The sequence below is a fragment of the Leptonychotes weddellii genome, chromosome 9 (genome assembly GCF_054177405.1).
Source record: "Leptonychotes weddellii isolate Sample4059 chromosome 9, ASM5417740v2, whole genome shotgun sequence".
NCBI classification, from domain to species: Eukaryota; Metazoa; Chordata; class Mammalia; order Carnivora; family Phocidae; genus Leptonychotes; species Leptonychotes weddellii.
Window position 1 is genome coordinate 75319809 of NC_138377.1, and position 19105 is coordinate 75338913.

The 19105-nt window shown below is 45.0% G+C and overlaps 1 protein-coding gene across 11 annotated transcripts in view; it reads left to right on the forward strand.

Annotated features, from left to right (window-relative positions):
• Positions 1 to 19105, forward strand: part of STARD9 (StAR related lipid transfer domain containing 9) — a 123086-nt gene that overhangs the window by 74898 nt on the left and 29083 nt on the right. For 8 of the 11 annotated variants that reach the window (XR_014148591.1, XR_014148592.1, XR_014148593.1 and 5 more), the window contains 13 exons: positions 550 to 617; positions 1743 to 1840; positions 2253 to 2462; positions 2645 to 2742; positions 3830 to 3907; positions 4337 to 4408; positions 7193 to 7372; positions 10594 to 10645; positions 10948 to 11085; positions 11742 to 11824; positions 11961 to 12064; positions 16841 to 17028; positions 17494 to 17959. Coding sequence is in view for 7 of the 11 variants with exons in the window: in XM_081830971.1 (XP_081687097.1) it covers positions 550 to 617; positions 1743 to 1840; positions 2253 to 2462; positions 2645 to 2742; positions 3830 to 3907; positions 4337 to 4408; positions 7193 to 7372; positions 10594 to 10645; positions 10948 to 11085; positions 11742 to 11824; positions 11961 to 12064; positions 16841 to 17028; positions 17494 to 17959 (1835 nt within the window). In the remaining 4 variants the exon portion in view is untranslated. Of the gene's footprint in view, positions 1 to 549; positions 618 to 1742; positions 1841 to 2252; positions 2463 to 2644; positions 2743 to 3829; positions 3908 to 4336; positions 4409 to 7192; positions 7373 to 10593; positions 10646 to 10947; positions 11086 to 11298; positions 11825 to 11960; positions 12065 to 16840; positions 17029 to 17493; positions 17960 to 19105 lie in introns of those variants that run through there. The other 3 variants (XM_081830974.1, XM_081830977.1, XM_081830978.1) reach the window with 3 other exon arrangements.

Sequence of the window (19105 nt, forward strand, 5' to 3'; positions counted from 1 at the left end):
CTCTTAGCATAATACCCTCTCGTTCCATCCACGTCGTTGCAAATGACAAGATTGCATTTTTTTGATGGCTGCATATTATTCCATTGTGTGGAACATTTTCTTTGTCCGTTCATCTGTTGATGGACATCTAGGCTCTTTCCATAGTTTGGCTATTGTGAACATTGCTGCTATAAACACTGGGGTGCACATACCCCCTCGGATCACTACATTTGTATCTTTGGGGTAAATACCCAGGAGTGCAATTTTCAACTTTTTGAGGAACCTCCATACTGTTTTCCAGAGTGGCTGCACCAGCTTGCATTTCCACCAGCAGTGTAGGAGGGTTCCCCTTTCTCCACATCCTCGCCAACATCTGTCATTTCCTGACCTGTTAATTTTAGCCATTCTGACTGGTGTGAGGTGATACCTCATTGAGGTTTTGATTTGGATTTCCCTGATGCCGAGTGATGTTGAGCACTTTTCATGTGTCTGTTGGCCATTTGGATGTCTTCTTTGCAGAAATGTCTGTTCATGTCAAATGACAAGCTTTAAATGTGTTTTCTCCCTTAGGCAATCCTGGAGAACAACCTCCGCTCTGAAATTGCTAGCAAGATCAACCTTGTGGACCTAGCAGGCAGGTAATTAGGATTTCAAAGCCAAGGGGGATTAATCCCTTGACAATGACCTTGCTCTTGCCCATTTTACAGGGAATAAACTTGTTCCATCTTTTTTCACATTTCAATCATCCTGAGAAAATTACAAAAAAACCCCCAAATTTTTGAATGCTATGTTAAGAAATTATAGTTTTCCAGGAACTAAAAAAAATCTTCTATGTCAAGGGTTCTAAATCTTAGCTGCCTATTAAAATCACCTGGGCCTGTAAAAATTCTCAGTGCCTTGGTTTCACCTCTGATCAATAAACCTCGTTATTAGTGAGGTCAGAGGCAGTGCAGGCTTCAGTAATTTTTTGAAGCTGCCCAGGTGATTCCAGTGTATAGCCAAGATCAAAAAACACTGCTCTAAGTGGAAGTAGCTGAGTTAGTATACTTTTTTTTCTCTGTCTTAATATTAATTGTATGCAGCCCTATGTGTTACTGGAAAAAAAAAATCTTTTAAAAATACTGCGGTAATGAGAAGATAAGACCTTTGAAGTATTAGAAGAAAGCATGAATTGTAGTCACATGTATATCCAGAAAGAAGAAAGTCTTGGGGATAATGTCACAAAAAAAAGTGTGAGATGAGATAAAGCAAATTTTCTTATTTTAAAACTGCTAAATTATTAATATGGTACATCATTCCATTAAAAATGAAGTGTTGTCTCTGTCAGCTGCAACTCTGGCATTTTGGGGGGAAAAATGAAGTGCTGTCTGGAAGAAACTATATCAGGCACCTGGAAGTATGACTTTTTAGTATTTCCCATTGACAGTTGACAAATAATGATAAAGCCATTAATAGATGAAATTAAAACAAAGATTGGGCATAGTGATGCTAATATCATTACTGTAAATGAGCATTACAGTTAGGTAAATTGCTCTGGCAGCCAAAATAAAGAAAATATAATGAATTATTTGATTTCTATTGCCCAAGTGGAGGAATGCCAGTTCATTACAAGATGGTAATACTTTTTCTGGTAGTGAATTCTAAAAAGAATTTATCATGTGAGCTTTTTATATAATGTACAACATAATGGATAGTGTCTTTCAACAACATTATAAGGACAGTGTCTTCTTTGCTTTTGTTTTTGTTTTCATTGACTGTTTTAGTGAAAGAGCAGATCCCAGTTACTGTAAGGACCGCATTACTGAAGGAGCCAATATCAACAAGTCTCTTGTGACTCTGGGAATTGTCATCTCCACCTTAGGTATTTTGCTGATAGACTGGATCATCAGAGTGGGAGGGAGACTTTGGAAAATAACTCACATGTTTTCATTTTATGAAAATGGGGTAGACATTTACAAGGTTCTTTTTTATAAAGTTACCTTCTGACTGAGGCCATAAAAATTGATATTTGTCTGCAGCTGAGAACACTGTGTGGTCATAATCCCAACCCTCTCATTTCAAGAAGAGGGGAGACTGAAAACTCCGTTTGTGGCTCAGGTAGTCTGTGTCCTGAGTCCAAAGTCTAATTCAGGATTCAAACTTGTAGCATTCTATCATGCAGAGAGGGATTATAAAGTGTGATACTTAAATTTGTGTTCTCCAACCATTGTTTTAATGCATGTGTTTTACAATTCCTTTCTTCTTCCACTTTTATTATTTTGTTGTCTTTAAAGCCCAGAATTCCCAAGCATTCAGCAGCTGCCAGAGCTTCAACAGTACAGCCAGTGATGGTGGTGACAGTGGGATCCCTATCTCTCCTTCTGGGACCAGCAGTGGAGGGGGGCCCTCCCGGAGGCAGTCTTACATCCCATACCGGGACTCCGTGTTGACATGGCTGCTGAAGGACAGTCTTGGAGGCAACTCCAAAACTATCATGGTTGCTAGTGAGTGGGATGCTGGAGCTGGTTCTGTGTTGGGACTGGTACTCTACCTCAGAGAAAGGGCCATGACCACCCATTTCATTAAGAGTTTCATAATACAGCATGGACGGTACCAGTAAGGCAAGTGGTTACAGGCTGGGTCAGGAGGGCTTGGCGTGGTTTTTAACTTTCTCCTTCTACCTCAGCTGTGTCTCCTGCACACACTTGCTACAGTGAGACCATGAGCACACTGAGGTATGCATCCAATGCCAAACACATCATCAACAAGCCACGGGTAAATGAGGTGAGGCCTTCATTTGAAGTCTTGGTCTGGTATCATTTACACTAAGTTCTTTTATTCTCTCATTTTTAAAATTCCTTCCTTCCTTCCTTCCTTCCTTCCTTCCTTCCTTTCTTGTTTCCTTTCCTTTCCTTCCTTTCTTTGTCTTTCTCTCTCTTCACCCTCATCCCAACTTGCCTGACTTTGCCAAATGAAAATGGAGTGGAATTCTTTCTTTCAGTGTCATACCCTTCTCTCATATCTCTGCTGACTTCATTCAGTTGCCTTTTTGAATAATTTATTTTAGATACTTCTCTGAGACCATTCCTTTTAAGATCTCTGGTGTACCACTGCCACCCTAAGGGAGATCATTTAAAAGTTTCTGTGTTCTATGCTTCTATTTTGAGTTTATGTTGATGTATGCTTGTATTTTATTTCTTTTCTGTGTAAACTGCAGTGACCTCTGTTTCAGGCTAAAAAGGGGCATATTAAGGAATTTATTTGTTTTGAAAAGTGGAGTAACAATGAGAAATTTAAAAAATATGCTTTGCAATTTCAGTGAAAAGTTTCAGGGCAGGGATCACAACCCGGTGGCCAGGCCTGTATAGCCCATCTGTGGACTGTTTTATTTATTTATTTATTTTTATTTTTAATTTTTTTAAGAGTGAACTACCTGTGGACTGTTTTAAAAGGCAATGTAATTAGGTGGGTACTAAGTTTAGTCACATCACAGGAAGATGAGCATCGACTGCCTACACATGTGCTGGCACTTGTGTTACCCGTCCACCTCCTGCTCAAGGGCAGCGATTCTCGTACTTGAGTGTAGATCAGAATCACCTCCTGGAGGGTTGGTTACACCACAGCTGGGCCCCAGCCCTCAAGAGTTTCTGATTTGGTAGGTGGTGGGCGGGTGGGTGGGGAAGCAGAATTAGCATTTCTAACAAGTTCTTAGGTGGAGTTGATGTGGTTCTGGGACCATACTTTGAGAAGACTGCTTCAGAAGTTAGTCCAAAGGAGTAAACCACTTTTTCCAAACTAGTTCTGTGTAGCATCTTAGAGCTGGTTGGGGCCTGATATCAGTCTTTGTGAAACCAAGTTCTTTGTGTTTCAGGATGCAAATATGAAACTGATCAGAGAACTCAGGGAGGAGATTAGAAGACTCAAAGCCATGCTGCTGAGCTTCGAACTGGTATTCAGGCTATCAGAACTTTTCTGTTCCCCAAAACCTGCTTTTCGTCTGCATAGAATCCGAGCCCTGCTGCATTCCATGTTTTCAATTAAGGGACACTTGTGGAACAGAGGCAGGAGCAAAGACAGGACATGGATGACTCTGATTACCTGAGTAGTTTCAGATGGGGTGGACATCGCCACTATATCATTTTTGTTGTCCAAAGGGCATTTGCCTAAATGGCCCTTCTTCTGTGTGTAGGTGGATTCAGGGAATGGGGCCCTCTAGAAAAATTTGTTCGAATTTTCCTTCTTTGTACCAGTGTGAACCCCAATATTTAAGCTTCTGATTTGTTTCTGATTTTAATGATAGTCTTTTCTTTATCCGCCCCTCTCTTCCTTCATAAGAGTAAGGGTGAGACCCACAAAGCACATCTGTCTCTTTGTGCAGAGAAATTACAGTCTATTGAATGAGGAAAAGGATGAGAGTCTGAAGGAGCTGGTTCTCCAGAATGAATTGAAGGTGGGTGAATTGGGTGGACTCAGTTATGCTCTGCATCACCCTGGTAGTAGGTCTCATCTCTCTCCATTATTCCTGAGTCATGGCTGCTCCCTTGTGAGAACAGAGAGTTTCTATCTAGTTTAGAGACAGTTTTTGTCTTCATTGAGCTTTGAGTGGGGAATGAGTTTGCCTTAGGGGCTGGTAACTGGCTTTCTTTGTTTTGTTCTCTTAGGGGTTAATGATAACTCCCTTTGGATAGGGAGAAAAAAAATTATTTTCCAGTCAGTAAATCAACTGACTGACATGTATTCATTGAGCACCAAATAGGTGTTCAGCATGATGCTTCAAGAGATACAAAGAAGTTCTTCCCACAGGTGGCTTGCAGTCTAACTGGAAACACATTTAGAGAATGGTAAAGGTAATGAACTATAGTAGTTATATGAAAAGAGCTTAGGGAAGGAAGAAATCATTATGGCTTGGAATTTTCAGTGCCGGCATCACAGTGCTGAGGCTGGAGGCTAGAGAACTTGAACTAGACCTTGAAAGATTGGTAGAGTATGTTAGGAAGAAAAGGGTAAGGCATTCGGGGTGAGGGTGGGATAATTTCAGCAAGGCCATGGAACTGAAAGAATGAACTTGTGTGGGAGGCCATATGGAAGCACACAGTGTGAGGAAGACTGAGCTGACTAGAATACATGCTCATGGCAGAGAGTAGTGGAGGTAAGGTTAGGGCCAGTTTAGGAGTTTGGACTTTATATTCACAATATTAATCATGGCTTCTTGAACCAGTTTGGTGACATAATAAAAGTGTATATTAGGAAATTAATATGACAGCTGTGTGTAGGATGAATTGAAGGGAGGGAAGATTGGAAGCAGAGAGATCAACCAGGAAGGAGACTAATTTTGTGACTCCATGAGGGTGAGGGCAAGACATATGGGGAGGTTAGATTAAATGGTGATTCCTGGAGACACTTACAAAGAAGAAATGGCAGGCATTATTTGGTGACAGTTTAGAGTTAGATACCACAACCCAAATGTCCCAATTCCCAGTACTCTGTTGCATCATCATTATACATTATAAAGTATCCTGGCTATGTCAATATTTTGTTACCCAAACTAAACTTTAGGACTACATCACACATCCAGGCATTTCTCAAAAATTCTATGCTTAAATATACGTTCTAATTTTTGGTTCAGAAAATATTACTGCTGTATACATAAAAGATGAAGTACAGAGTCAAAATCATTCCAAGCTCCTTAGCAGTTTTACATTATACATTTCTGGCAGATCTGGACTTGAATCTGCCACTTGCTGGCCTTTGACCTTATGCAGTAAAGGGGTAGGTGATGAAAGCCAGCCAGAAGGGGAGGTGTGTTCAGCGGTACCTCCAGGTAGCTGAATCAGGCAGGCTAAACTGTAAGCCAGAGTGCCCTGCTGCTCACCTTTGCCAGTCCTCATCCAACCCAGTCCTTCATGGGTACCCTGTAAGTCTCACTCTTTGCAAACTTCAACTCAATGAGTATAATGTTAAAAATAACATTTCTAGGGTATGTAAAACACTTGTACCTAAACTTGTCATACTTTGTTTCTTCTCAAATACTTAGCTGAATCCAGGTCCTTTTCCTGCTTCCTCAGTTCTTCCATTCCCAGGATAACTTTAACTTTCCTGCCTGGGCATCCATTTCCACCAAAAGAAGAAAAAAGCACCTTACATTCAACATTGTTAATTCACGTTCCCCAGGTGGCCTTACCTTAAGGCCTCTAACTTGCTGTATTGTGTGTGTGTGTGTGTGTGTGTACACACACATACATATATACATGTTTTTTTTTTTTAAGGTGGGGTAGAGGGAGAGAGAGAATCTTAAGCAGGCTCCACGCCCAGTGTGGAGCCCGATGTGGAACTCGATCTCACAACCCTGATATCATGTCCTGAGCTGGAATTAAGAGTCAGATGCTTAACCCACTGAGCCACACCAGCGCCCCTACATATTTTTTAAACTCTGTTCCTAATACATAGTAAGCCCTCAATATTTTGTTATTATTACCTGGTCTTTCAGACCAGTTTTTCTTTTTCTCTTTTTTTAGAAATTTTAAATAGAATTTTTATTGGAATATGATGGACATGCAGAAACATAAAATATACAAAATACAAAAAACACAAAATACAACATAGTAGCATTCAATGGATTTTCCACAAAGTGCACACAGCCATGTAACCACCACCCAGATCAAGAAATACAATACTACTGGTACTACCCAAGATCCCTCATGGCCCACTGCAGTCAGTGCCCCTCCAAAGGTAACAGCTATTAAAACAACTGTCAGACCAGTTTCTTATAGTCTTCGTTCTGAGGAGATTCCTCTTGATGCTTTGTGTATCTTTGAGCCCCATATAAGCTTATATTAGGATTTGGGGTTCTGCACCTTGGGAAAGAAGTGTTGGGTCATAAAACTATTCCCAGTATGGATCACATAGAAGAGGGATAGGGAAAGGGGAATCAATTTTTAAAAAATAACATTTATGGCATTTTTTTTTCAAGTTATAGAAACAATACACGCTTGTTGCAGAAAACTTTAAAAATAACATTTACAGAGGGAATTTCTATTTATAAAAGTAATACTTGCTTATTGACGGGATGTTAGAAAACTGCTCACAGAGGAGGTGCAAAGGCCTGTGTGGAGCTTTGAATAGTAACAGAGGAAAGTGAGGAAGGAATGCCATGAGGAATCAGACTAGGATGACTGCTGACCTTCAGTCTGCTCCCCAGGCGGGGTGTCTAAAACCGCCTCCTCCATCTCTGCAGATAGACCAGCTGACTAAGGACTGGACCCAGAAGTGGAACGAGTGGCAGGCCCTCGTGGAACATTACAGAGTGGACATCAACAGGAGGAGGGCTGGCGTGGTCATTGACTCCAGCCTGCCACATCTAATGGCCTTGGAGGATGACGTACTCAGCACAGGTGTCGTGCTCTATCACCTCAAGGTGAGCAGGCTGTGCATTCCCTCTCTTCCTGAGCCACTGGCCCCAGAGGTCAAAAACAGAGCCGTTGAGGGCAGTAGCCATGCATCTATGGATTGAGCCAGTTGCTGCTGAGCTGCCTTTCAGGTTTGCCCTCAGGAAGCTGGGCTAGCCAACCAACTGTGATTCATTTGCTTTTGTATAATTAGAGCAGAAGACTGGAAATCAAAACAATTATTTGTTTTTCCATGGCTGCCATTGTGCTCTTAGATAACTTACTTTCATTCTCTGTGATTTAATCTCATTTTAAAGTAAGAAAGATGCTGCTTATATTCCTTTTCTGGCTTCCTGAAGGACAGGAGTGCAGACATGGAAGTGAAATCCTAACCTCAGAATACCATGGGCATTCCCAAGCTCTGCACATCCAGGCTGCTCACAGACAGCTTTCAGAGGCTAAAGGGGATCAAGATCTGAAACAGTTTCCTTCTAATACCTCCCCACTCCTCAACTCTCAAGTCAACAAAAAGTGCACCTCCTGCTTCTCCATTACTAGGCTTACCGGGGAAAGAAGAGAGGAGAATGAAAGTAGATGCAGAAAGCTTAAAGAAAGCATGAGGGAGAGCCCAGAGAGCTGGTGGGCCAGCAGGGTGGGGCAGGGCACAACATGCAGCCATCTAGAAGTCGGAATGAAGCTCCTGCCTTCCAAGAAAGACCTGGATCACCTGGTTGTCACATGGAGGCAGGTCCTCATTTCTAAATGAAGCATTTTGAGAGTTAGTCCCCAGTGGTAGGTAAGTCATATCCTGTCCTCATCAAAAATATTTGTCTCCCTGTAGAAGGACAGTCTCTGTGGTTGGCAGAACATACTTTATGTGGCCAAAATCCCTATGCTCACTGAAAATCCAATCATCATTCTCCTAATTGCCCCCAGCTGCCATTTGAAAGGAACAGAGTTTATGGGGGATACATAATGCTGTTCTTATCCCTGGAGAAATCAGGTTTCTAATGCTGTCATGCATCTGGTAGTGAGATGTTAAAAGGCGCTCATTTTAGGATAAGCCCTTAGGGAAGTTGTCAGAGACCGAGCCTCTCAGAAAGTTAAAGTAGCTTATTTTCAACACAGTGAGTGTAAATTCGCTCAGTGAAAATGCCTCAGGCAGAAGTGGCTGTTACCTAAATAACAGATCTAAATACCAAAGGCTGTCAATCCTTCTATTAGTCAGAACCAAGGGGAGAGGTTGGAGGTCAGGAAGAGACCAGGTGGATTAAAATGGTTAATATCTGAGTAGAACTGATCTGCTGTATTGGTTGGATGTGGAGCAAGCAGATGAAGCTAGAATTCAAGTGGTAGAACTCAGGGTGGCATCAGAGGGTTAAAGGACAGGACTGAGATTGAATCAGAGACAAGAGGTGAGTGCAGGCCTCATCTGAATGTAGGAGTGCTGGTTTTCATTGCAGAATCTGTGTGCACTGAGGGTGGTGCCCCCTCCTTGATGCGTTTGCTGTGAACCTGAGGGATGAGGGTTCAATCTAGTTCTAAACCTGGAATTCTGCATTTTATGTACCCATTTTCTCCCTTTTTGTTTGTTTAGATCCTGGTTTGGGTAATAGTATAGCAATAATTGCTCAAGGATCTCTGTGTGTTTGTTTGCATTGCTATCTTGGTTACAGACCTAATCCCTGTCTATGCCCAGGAAGCTTTTTTTCCCTTTGGTCACCTTGGGAAGTACCTTGGGTGGGAAGAGGACAGAGGGAAGTGTGGGTGGAACACAGGTTACTGGAATCCTGGACTTCATTCTCATAATTGCCTTGTGCCATTAATTCTCCCTGCATAAATAAGCAGAGGGGGCAGCAAGCACAGGCATCAACTAAGTCCTTGTTAAATGAGATACCATTGTGTTTTGTGGTGGTTTCTGCCCTGTAGATGTAGGAGTTGTGATAGGCTGTGACCTTATCTTTTAGTAAGGAATGCATTTCATCATCAGGGCTGATCATGAATTGGCAGGAGAGGTCTTGACCCTTTTTCCTCAGTTTTGTTTGGTGGTGTTTGTAGAGGCCAGCATCCATTTGTCTGTGTGGTCCTCAGTGGCTGAGCAGGAAAGGCTGGGCTCTGGCTGTCTGTGGGTGCAAGCCCAGTAAGGTCAGAGTCTCATTCATTACTTCCAGGAGCCTGCCTTTATACCAGCTATTTTAGGGGAGCTGCAGGGACCGTGCACTTCTGACTGCTAACAGTGAAGCCTAGTAGGGAACTCTCTGCTCACTTCAAAAACATCAGCTACCAGGGAGGTGGTATGGTGAGGATGGATAAGCATGGGCTCAGGCCCAGAGAGACCTCAATTCTAGCCATGGCTCTCCTATTTAGTATATAGTTTCCCTGGACAACTTTCCCCATCAGCTTCAGATTCTTCTTATATAAAAGGGGGATAATAACTATTTTAGGTTGTTTGAGGATTAAGCAAGAGATGTTTATAAAGCACTCAGCGCAATGCCTGGGACATAGTGATTGGTTTTTCAATATATGATAAACATGTATCTAAACTCAGCATCTCTGTTGTCATGTTGCTGCCTTCCCCAAACAAAGGTATGTGTTCTTAAAAGAATTGCCATAATCCAAGGGCCAAAAGGCCGTGTCTTCTACTAACCCAGTGATTCGTTTATGCTAACTCCAGTTTCCCTTCCTCTCTTACACTTTCTTCCAGTCCTTTTTGATTCTAGATATGCTGTTCTCCTATTTGTGCTTTACCCTTCTTAGCACCTGGTATCTGTTGAACTTTATCTGTCGACCAAAAAGGTAAAAATCCTGTGCTTCCATACATCTTCATAGAACATGTGTCTCTTTGAGACTAAATGGACCAACCTTGGACTGTACCAACCTTAGTCCCTGGAGGAAAGTTCTGCCTGTGTGCCCACTTTCTCAGACTAGAGAGTCTCTGACCAATGGTTCATGGCTGTTCCCTAACATCAGGCTGTGGGACAGAAGGGAGTTTGCCAATACTTGTTGACTTTGCAAAGAGCTGGTGCTGCTTTCTTATGTGCCCCCACCCACCACCTTCTCAGGGGCTTCCTGGGCTGCAGTGAGTGGGCAGAGCAGTCAGAACAGCCTAGACCAAAGTTGAGAAGTGGTGTGGAAAATGCCAGGGTGGGCGTGGGAAGACAGTGGTAACACTCCAACAGGTAGACTCTGCTTTGGGGGCAGGCTGTGTCTCTTTTTACTCTTGTTAAAAGGGCTTTGTGTTTTCCTTTAGGAAGGGACAACAAAAATAGGAAGGATTGACTCAGACCAGGAACAGGACATTGGTAAGTGCTAGAACATTTGGGTCTGGCACTGTGGCAGGTAGTCATGCGTGACCAGTCTCTTTAGAGGAGCCTGATGATGCCCTGATGAGAAGAAGGTATCTCTGAAGATCAAGGGACTGTTCCTGTTTTGCTTCTATGTTGTGGTCGTGGGTCGGGGACGTGGTAGGAGGAGACCCACACGGTGGGGGATCCAGGTCTGGGTGGTTTCAGCTGGTGGCTCCTCCTCTCTTGTCGTAATGTGAAGCTCTTACAGATGTGGATTCTGATCTCATAGAAAGGGTGTTCCCCTGTCTCCTGTATAGTCCTGCAGGGGCAGTGGATTGAGAGAGACCACTGTACTATCACCAGTGCCTGTGGGGTAGTCATTCTGCGACCTGCCCGGGGGGCCCGCTGCACAGTCAATGGCCGGGAGGTTACTGCCTCCTGTCGTCTGACCCAAGGTAAGACTGCTTATAGCTCTATTTATGCCAGGATGAGGGATGGACTCTCTTCATTCTCATGGGACAAACCCAGAGAGCTCAGTGAAGCAGGCTTTAAAGTTGGGACACCCAGCCTCTGCACTCAGAGATGTGAAGATTTCCTAATACCACCCTCTTCCCATAAACAAAGAAGCCTTAATTCTAGGGTTCCAGGGTGGAGAATGACTCTCTGAAATTTGTACCTGTGTCCTTGGGAAGGTCTCTGAACCTCAGTTTTCTCATCTGTAAAAAAGCCATAGAGGATTGTTGTGAGGATTGAATGACCTAATTCGTGTGATGTTCTTCACAGTTCTTGGCACCCAGTAAATACTCATTATCATCATTGCTATTACTACTATTGTTAACCTATTACTGTTACTACTATTGTTAATCTAATGTTAAACATTCCCTCACTACTCCACTGGGAACTCATTTTGCTTTCCCTTGGAGTAGCAGAACTCCTCCTGTTCATTTTGTTAATTCAGTACATACGCTGTGTGATATCCAGTGAATCTTACTGCCTCACCTAAGTTATCAACTTGTTGAGGGCAGGATTTTGTTTTCCAGAAGGGTGCCCTACACATAATACATACTCAGAACGTGAGCTGTTGATTAATTCTCACCTGTCTCTGTCACAGGAGCAGTTATAACCCTGGGGAAAGCACAGAAGTTCCGATTCAACCACCCAGCAGAGGCCGCTGTCCTGCGGCAGAGAAGGCAGGTGAGTGTGCTCTGGTTTCAAGGTGGCTGCCAGCCTCCCTGCTTCTCCTTTTTGAGGGACAAGTTTGAGCTTTGTCTCGTTCTCTTGGATTGGGGGTGGTGACAGCAGCCTCACCACTTTTCTTCCTCGTTCCCAGGTTGGAGAGGCTGTCAGTGGCAGTGGCTCTTTGGAATGGTTGGACTTGGATGGAGATGTCACTGCCTCCCGGTTGGGTCTCTGCCCTTTGCTTTGGAAGAAAAGGTGAGAAACATGTGCTCCTTCTGCTGTGGAACCTACTGTTCTCACTTAGTCTCTTACAACATGGAGCCAGATGGGGGAGGTGAGTGTGACTGAGTGAGGCCTGTGCAAGTGATTGAGGGATCCCGAGCTAGCTGCTTAGCTTGTTGTTGGCAAGGAAGCGGTCCTGGCCTTCATTCATTTCCTGTTCAGTATTGTAAGTTTGTTCATCACTGAAAGGAGTATATCATTTGATGTTTCCTATGGCCGCTTTCCTCTGTCAAGATTTGAATGTGACGTGTTCATACGTATCTTTGAGACTGCTTCTGAACTTACCTCCCTGTGTTCCCCTTTAAATTCTGGACTGCCTGTATGTGAGTTCATAGGGTGTGTCAACTTCCAGGACTATGGCTTCCTCCAGGTTTTTAAAGAGAGTATGGGACTAGGAATCTTTTTTTTTTTTCTCAATACCAAGGGTCCAGAACTACACATAAGAGGGTCAGAAACTCCCGGAACAATATGCAAATATTTTGGGGTTCTGCCCTCTCATACCCACTTCGCCTGCATTGTGACCATGGAAACATGGAGTCAGAGTTTTCTATGTGATTGGTGGCAACTACTTTTCTTCTTCATAGTCATTCTTGATCCATTTCTACATAGAATGCTCTTCCCAGATCTACATGTCTTATAAGTCGGATACTGGGAACAGTGGTATCCTTCCTGTAAGTCAAAGTAGCCTCTGACCTGGGGACGTTCTATAGAAAATGTCAGCAGGAGACTCAGTGTCTGTGAGATCCCTGGTGTTGGGAGGCTGCCTAGCACCATGAGCACGGGGCTCTGGAGGGGTTCTGATGGCCCTTTCCCCTGGTTCCTTCAAGAGGGATCTAGCTGTTCTTTTCTCAGGCCAGGAGCATTTGCTGGCAGCTGATGACAGTCTTGGGTCTGACCTTGGTGGTGAGGGGCATTGGACGTAGGAGCAGAAGTGCTGTGATGCAGGGAGCATGAACAGCAGGCAAGTCCTCACGTGCGGGCTGCTAAGGACCATAGGATGAGGCAGAGTCTAAGGCAGGATGGCCCCAGTGTTGCATGACAGAGGACTTTATGGAGTGACAGGGAAGGTGGGAGAGGTGACACAACTGGAGTGTATCAAGGCCAAGGCGGATTAAGGAGCAGCTGGAGTGTTTGTTTTGTCAGAGTGCAGTCCTGAAAGGAGGCCTTGTCTTAGGTCCAGTTTCTGCTGGGAAGATGCACTGGAGCTCTGTCTTTTCCAGAGTTCACAGGTGTGCAGAGAAGAGAGCCCTGCAGCTTAATGAGCTGTGATATTGAAAAGTCACATTGGAGTTGGATAAAGCTGCATCACGTCCTGAATTTCTGAAGTAAAAGCTGTGTGGCTTTAGGCAAGTTACTGAGTCTCCGAGTCTGTTGGCTCAGCCTAAGTAAGGATACTACCATCTGTCTCCAAGAGATCCAGGGGTTGAAAGAGCAAGTACATGTGGAGTGCTTTGCCCACTACCTGACGCTGCCAGCCCCGCTGCTGGGGGCCCTTGTTGAGAGCTGCCCAGGTACACAGCCTCCCTTTCATTTTTGTGCCTCCCACCTTGTCCCAGCTGACCCATCCACCCTAGAGAACATGGGTCTTCTCCTGCCTTTTTAAGGTCTTCTCAGCTCTCTAGCGCATGGCTATTGACGTGACCTTTCAGCAACACCAAGAATGCATCCTTTCATTTGGAGAGGACAGAGAGGGATTGGAGAACCAAGGCCTCTCCCACTCACTGCCTCCACTCTTTAGCACCAGCTCCAGGAGCCTGGGGGCTGGGCTGGTCCTATGCAGCTCCCGTAGCTAGCATCTGTGTGCCAGGCCCTGGTGGAAGTGGGGTGGAGTGGGGCTCAAGCCTGTGATTGGGCAGAGGGACCAGGGAGAGAACCCGTGAGAGAGGAGAAAACTGCCTGTTGTCAGCTGGGCTCCCAGACTGGGTTTGTGGCTGTGTCTCCATGAGAGTCTCATCTGTTCTGGTGGGGTTGGCTCTAAAGCCTCTCCTTGTCCTAGAATTTTCTTCCCTCGTTTTTCTCTCTGGAGGAGCACTCATGGGAAGCCTGCAAAGCTGGAGCTAACTCCAGAGCCAGAGGAGATTGGCCAGTCTGCCTCTTTTTACCCTTTGCAGCAGTGATCTAGACCAGAGAGGAGTTTGTCCTCGAAAACTATTGCATTTCCCCTTTGGAATTTTGGGGGCTTAACCTTAAGTGCTTAGAGCCTGGGAGACCCTGTTGCTGCTGCCACTGCTGCCTTAGTGAGTACACACTGCTGCATTCTGCTGCAGAAGCTGTCAGGCCTCGAAGCAGCTGGGAGGCCTGGGAGAGAGGGTTGGGAGGGCGTGATGGAGTCCTGGCAAGCAGGCGACCAGGCAGCAGCGGGGAGATGCTGGAGCCACCCACGATGAAGGGCAGTCATCTAACAGGGGTCCTTGGCTGGCAGGTTAACTGAAGACTTGCAAGTAGTAATCTACCCAGATATGTAACATAATGTTGGTATTTTTTTTTTTCCACCTGCTTTCTGGGTGGAAAACACATTTGACTGATGTGCTTAGCAAAGGAGCCATTTTTCAGTCTGCTGGCATGTGGCATCTCAGGTGAATGTGCTGTGTCTCTAGTGATCATCCCAGACAGCTTCCCCTCGCAGGTCTTGTTGGTGCTGTGAAGGAAGCTGCACTGGGTCCGCAGAAGCTGACTGGCTCACTGCTGGGGGAAGGGTAGAGGGAGTTGTCTACTCTGGAGAAGCAAGTTGTGAATCTGAGGATTGGGAGACAGGGGAGAAGAAGTTGTGAATACTCTCTGGGAATTAAGAATAAAGATGCCCTTCCTGCTCTTTGCATCTGGTGGTCTGGACTTTAGCTGGGTTTGTCTAAGACCTTCTGATGGTCATGTTTGTAATTCAGCCATGTCTGTAGTCAGACAAAATTTGGAGCAGTAATGCAGGCATGATACATATAAATACATGTATAAAATGTTTCCCATTAATGGCTTTTTCTATCTGTTCGGTGTAACTGGTTTTCTATTCTAACTGCTGTCCCTAGTCTTTTGCCTTACATGTGACAAAGGGTGCTTTTCCTTTTTTCTGTACATTCCAGTGTGTGTATTTGGCCTTTTGCCCATAGCAGTCAGCGCCAGTTTTCCCCAGAGCATACTCAAGTATCTGGGCCTGTCCAAGTCCTCGGACCCATTGTAGATTGAGTCACCTCATAGCCTCCTTCCCAGGGAAGAAATTGCTATCATGTCACCTCCTACCCACACTCCCCCCTCCCCATACATCCTTCACTCTCCTCTGAAGCCTGCATTAAGAAATCACAGTTTCTTCTAAGGCAGAGGCAGCAAACTTTCTGTAAAGAACCAGATAGTATTTTAGGATTTGTGGGCCGTACAGTCTCTGCTGCAGCTACTCAAGCAGCCTAGATAATACATAAGCAAATGAGTATTCCAATAACACTTTATTCACAAAAACAGGCAGTGGACCACATTCGGCCTATAGGCTATCGTTTATGGACCTCTGCTTTGATATACCCTCTGTGATTTTATTCTGCTCTACAAAGTAGCAAATGTAAGCCAGGTGAGCCCCCTAGAGTGCTACTGCTCAGACTATGTAGTGTAAGTCATTAAGTGGGCCTTGAAGAGGCATGGCATCCTGGGACCGGAATGAAGTCTAAGGGCTGGCTAAGGGAGGGCAGATTGGGGCTTTTTTATTAGCTTGCAGCAGATCCCAATACCTCCCAGTCACTCCCTACTCCCACCACCTGGAATGGCTGTGCACTTGGCTCCTTTAGAAACCTGAATGACAGGGATGGAGAGACCTTGCTATGAGGTCCTTGCATAGGAGGCCATGTGTGACCAAAGGAAAAGCCACACAGGTAGAAGCTGTCAGTCTTCAGAGGAAGGCTCTAACTCATCCATGGCCACACAAGAACCTGATGGCAGAATAAAGCATGACTGCAATCTAGAATTCTTTTTAAACTTAGTATTATGGAGAATTCCAAATACACAACCAGTCATCAAATCATGGCTAATCTTGTTTCATTTATATCCCCACTCCCTTTCCACTCTCCCCTGCTCTCCCCTGACTGGATCTAAATAAATCCCAGAGAGTTTCACCAGTAGGTACTTCAGCATATATTTCTGAAAGTTATGGTAGAGTCTAAAACTCTTGAACCCTATTCTTGGGTTCATTCACTGAGAACCGCCCTCGAGTGGAGACCAGCTCTCTTCTGGGTCTCCAGGCACACACACAGGTGTGGTGTGCATATAAATTCTCTCTCCTCTAGATTGGCTGTCTCCTACTCCCAGGTCACAGAGGGTTTCTGTTTCACAAAATGGAGATGGAATCATAATCTCTGAACATGTAGGAGAATTTCCATTCCCACAGTGTTTGTTGGAGCTTCTGTTCTACTCTGTTTCCAGCAGGTTTTAAGCAGACCTTTTTATTTTTTAAAGGACAAAGCTTCTTGATTTAGCTAAAATGTGTTTTTTTAAAGCTGCTTTACTTTCCTGGTCATTTTCCTTAACCAGAATGAACCTGTGTTTCTGGTCAACTCACAGTCTAAGAATATGCTAGTCTAAGGACCATTCTCCCCTCCTGCACTGTGACATCATGAACTGCCTGTGACAGCATGCCTATGTGTGCTAAGTTGCCAGAAGTTCAAAGCCCACTCTGCCCTGTTGAATTCAGGGCTCTCAGAAAGGCTTAGACTGCCACTGGTTTGTCCTGAACTGGGTTTGCATTTCCCTTGGGTAACCCTGGCCCCTCTGTGATAGGAGAGTGCTGGAAGAGCAGAATGACGAGGACCACCAGCTGCTGAGGGCTGGAGAGGCGCCCCACAGGGCCCAGATTCAGCAGCAGCACTACGTGGGGGATTTGAGGCAGCGAATCCTAGTGGGACAGATTAGAGCCAAACAGGATCTGGAGTTGGACCAGGTGCACATCAGCCGGCAAATTAAAGACAGTAGGTGCCCACTGCTCACCGTGTCTGCTTCACCTTCTCATCTCTTCATTTTCATGCTTCCACATCCTTCCATATTCTCTCCTTTGTTTTCTTTGTGATATGATGGAATCTTCGGTATTAGGTGTTCTCTCCCCTCTTTCAGAAACCAGAGGCTCTTATGAGGGGCTGGAAGCAAGAATAAGGAAGCTACCTTCCTTACTGCCCCTCAGAGTGATGGACCCCTTGCTCTCTCCTCATGTGCACATTTATCCATGCTTTGCTGCCTGCCCCAGCATGTGCTAAGGCCTGGGGGCTTCCTTCCCTAGCCCTGTGGTAAGGGGGCCCGGTAGCCCTCATCCACCACATCACCCCTCGCCAGCACTTTCCCTCCATTTATGTCCAGCCACAACCAGAGGTGTCTGAGTCTAGGCTGCACGGGCAGGGAGGGAGGTGCTGACTTTCTCTCAGGGAGTCTTTGGTTCCCAGACCAGCAGTGGCTGCTCGGAGAAGAGACCTGGCTGGCTGGCTTGCAGCAGCAGCAAGACCACGTGGTAGAGAAAGAACTCGAGGCCTGTGTGCCACCTGGTGCTTGGCTTCAGGCAGATCCTGAGACTCTGCTAAACCCACTGGTCCGAAGCCAGAAGAGGGAGGTGCGACTGCAGCTTGGGCGCAGGAACGTACTTCGGGCAGCACAGCGGGACATCTGGCGAAGAAAGGCCTCCTTCCAGCTAGAGAGAATCATCAGGAAGCAGGGGCTGCTGGGGGCCCAGGAGGGACCGGAGCAGCCCAAGGTGTTGTGCTGGCTCCAGGATGACCACACCCAGAAGCCCCCATACAGGCTACCCGGCACTGACGCCATGGCCCCAGGGCCTCAACATAGAAACAGACGGACAGGTTACAGTTCTTTGAGCCTCCGAAGGCTCTGCAGCCGGTACTTGCCCCAGCTGCACAGGTACAGCCAGCGGTGGTCACCTGGGATCATTGGCTGAGGTTTACTGCCTTGTTGCTCAGGTGGTGTTCTTTACTTCCCAGGGCCTCAGTTTCTCAGTCTGTGAAATGGGAAGATTTGCTTACTCCTCTCTTCTCCACCACTTCTTCCCTCTTTTGACTGCTCTTCTTTCTCTGTAGGTGAGATCTTCTAAGACTCAGGCTTTTACCTTCTCCCATTCTGAGTGGCAACTCTTGCTGCTTTGGTGATATCTTCCAAGTGAGAATCTCAGCCTCATTTTTCACCTGCTCTTTAGACCGTGGCTGCCTATGTACATCTCCTTGTGTTTGTCCTGCCACCGCCTCCATCTCATCTCTCCTCACCCCAGACTCGGTTCCCACATGCTTCCTCCCTCTCCCTCCCACCTGTCCTGCCACCTCAAGTGAGCTTCCTGACCCTAAGCGAGTGGAACACTATCTTTCTGACTCCCAGGTCCAATTTGGGATCTTCCTTGGTTTTTTTTTTTCTCCTTCATTCCTTTCAGTCAAGGTGAGGATGGAGTAGGGGACTGTGTCTGCTTCTTTATATCCTCCACGCCTACCCCAGGGCCTTGCCCATAGTATGTATACAGTTCATGTCTGTTGGTTGTTTGCTCACCTATCTGGTCTTCATAGTACTAGGCAGGCTTTTTTTTTAAGACTTTTTATTAAAATTTTTCAAACATAAACTAAGTTGAGAGTATAGTATGCCTATCTCCCACATTCAGCAGTTACCAAGATTTACTATGCTTGAATTAATCTCCTTTCCGTCCTTTTTCTGATGAAGTATTTTTAAAGCAACTCCTAGACATCATGTTATTTCTAAAATACAAGGACTTTTCTTATAATCACATTGTCATTATTCACCTAACAAAATTAAGATCAGTTATTCAATATAATCTAAAACCTAGGCCATATCAGATTTCTCTAATTGCCTCAAAAATATCTATTTACAGTTGGTTGTTCAAATTAAGACCCAAGTAGGAATCACACACTGCATGTGGTTATGTCTTTTAAGTTCCTTTTAATAATACTTTGTTTCATTTTTATTTCTTCATATCATTGATTTGTTAAAAGTGGATCAGTTCTGTAGAAGATGCCACTTTATAGATTTGCCTGTTTGATTCCTTGC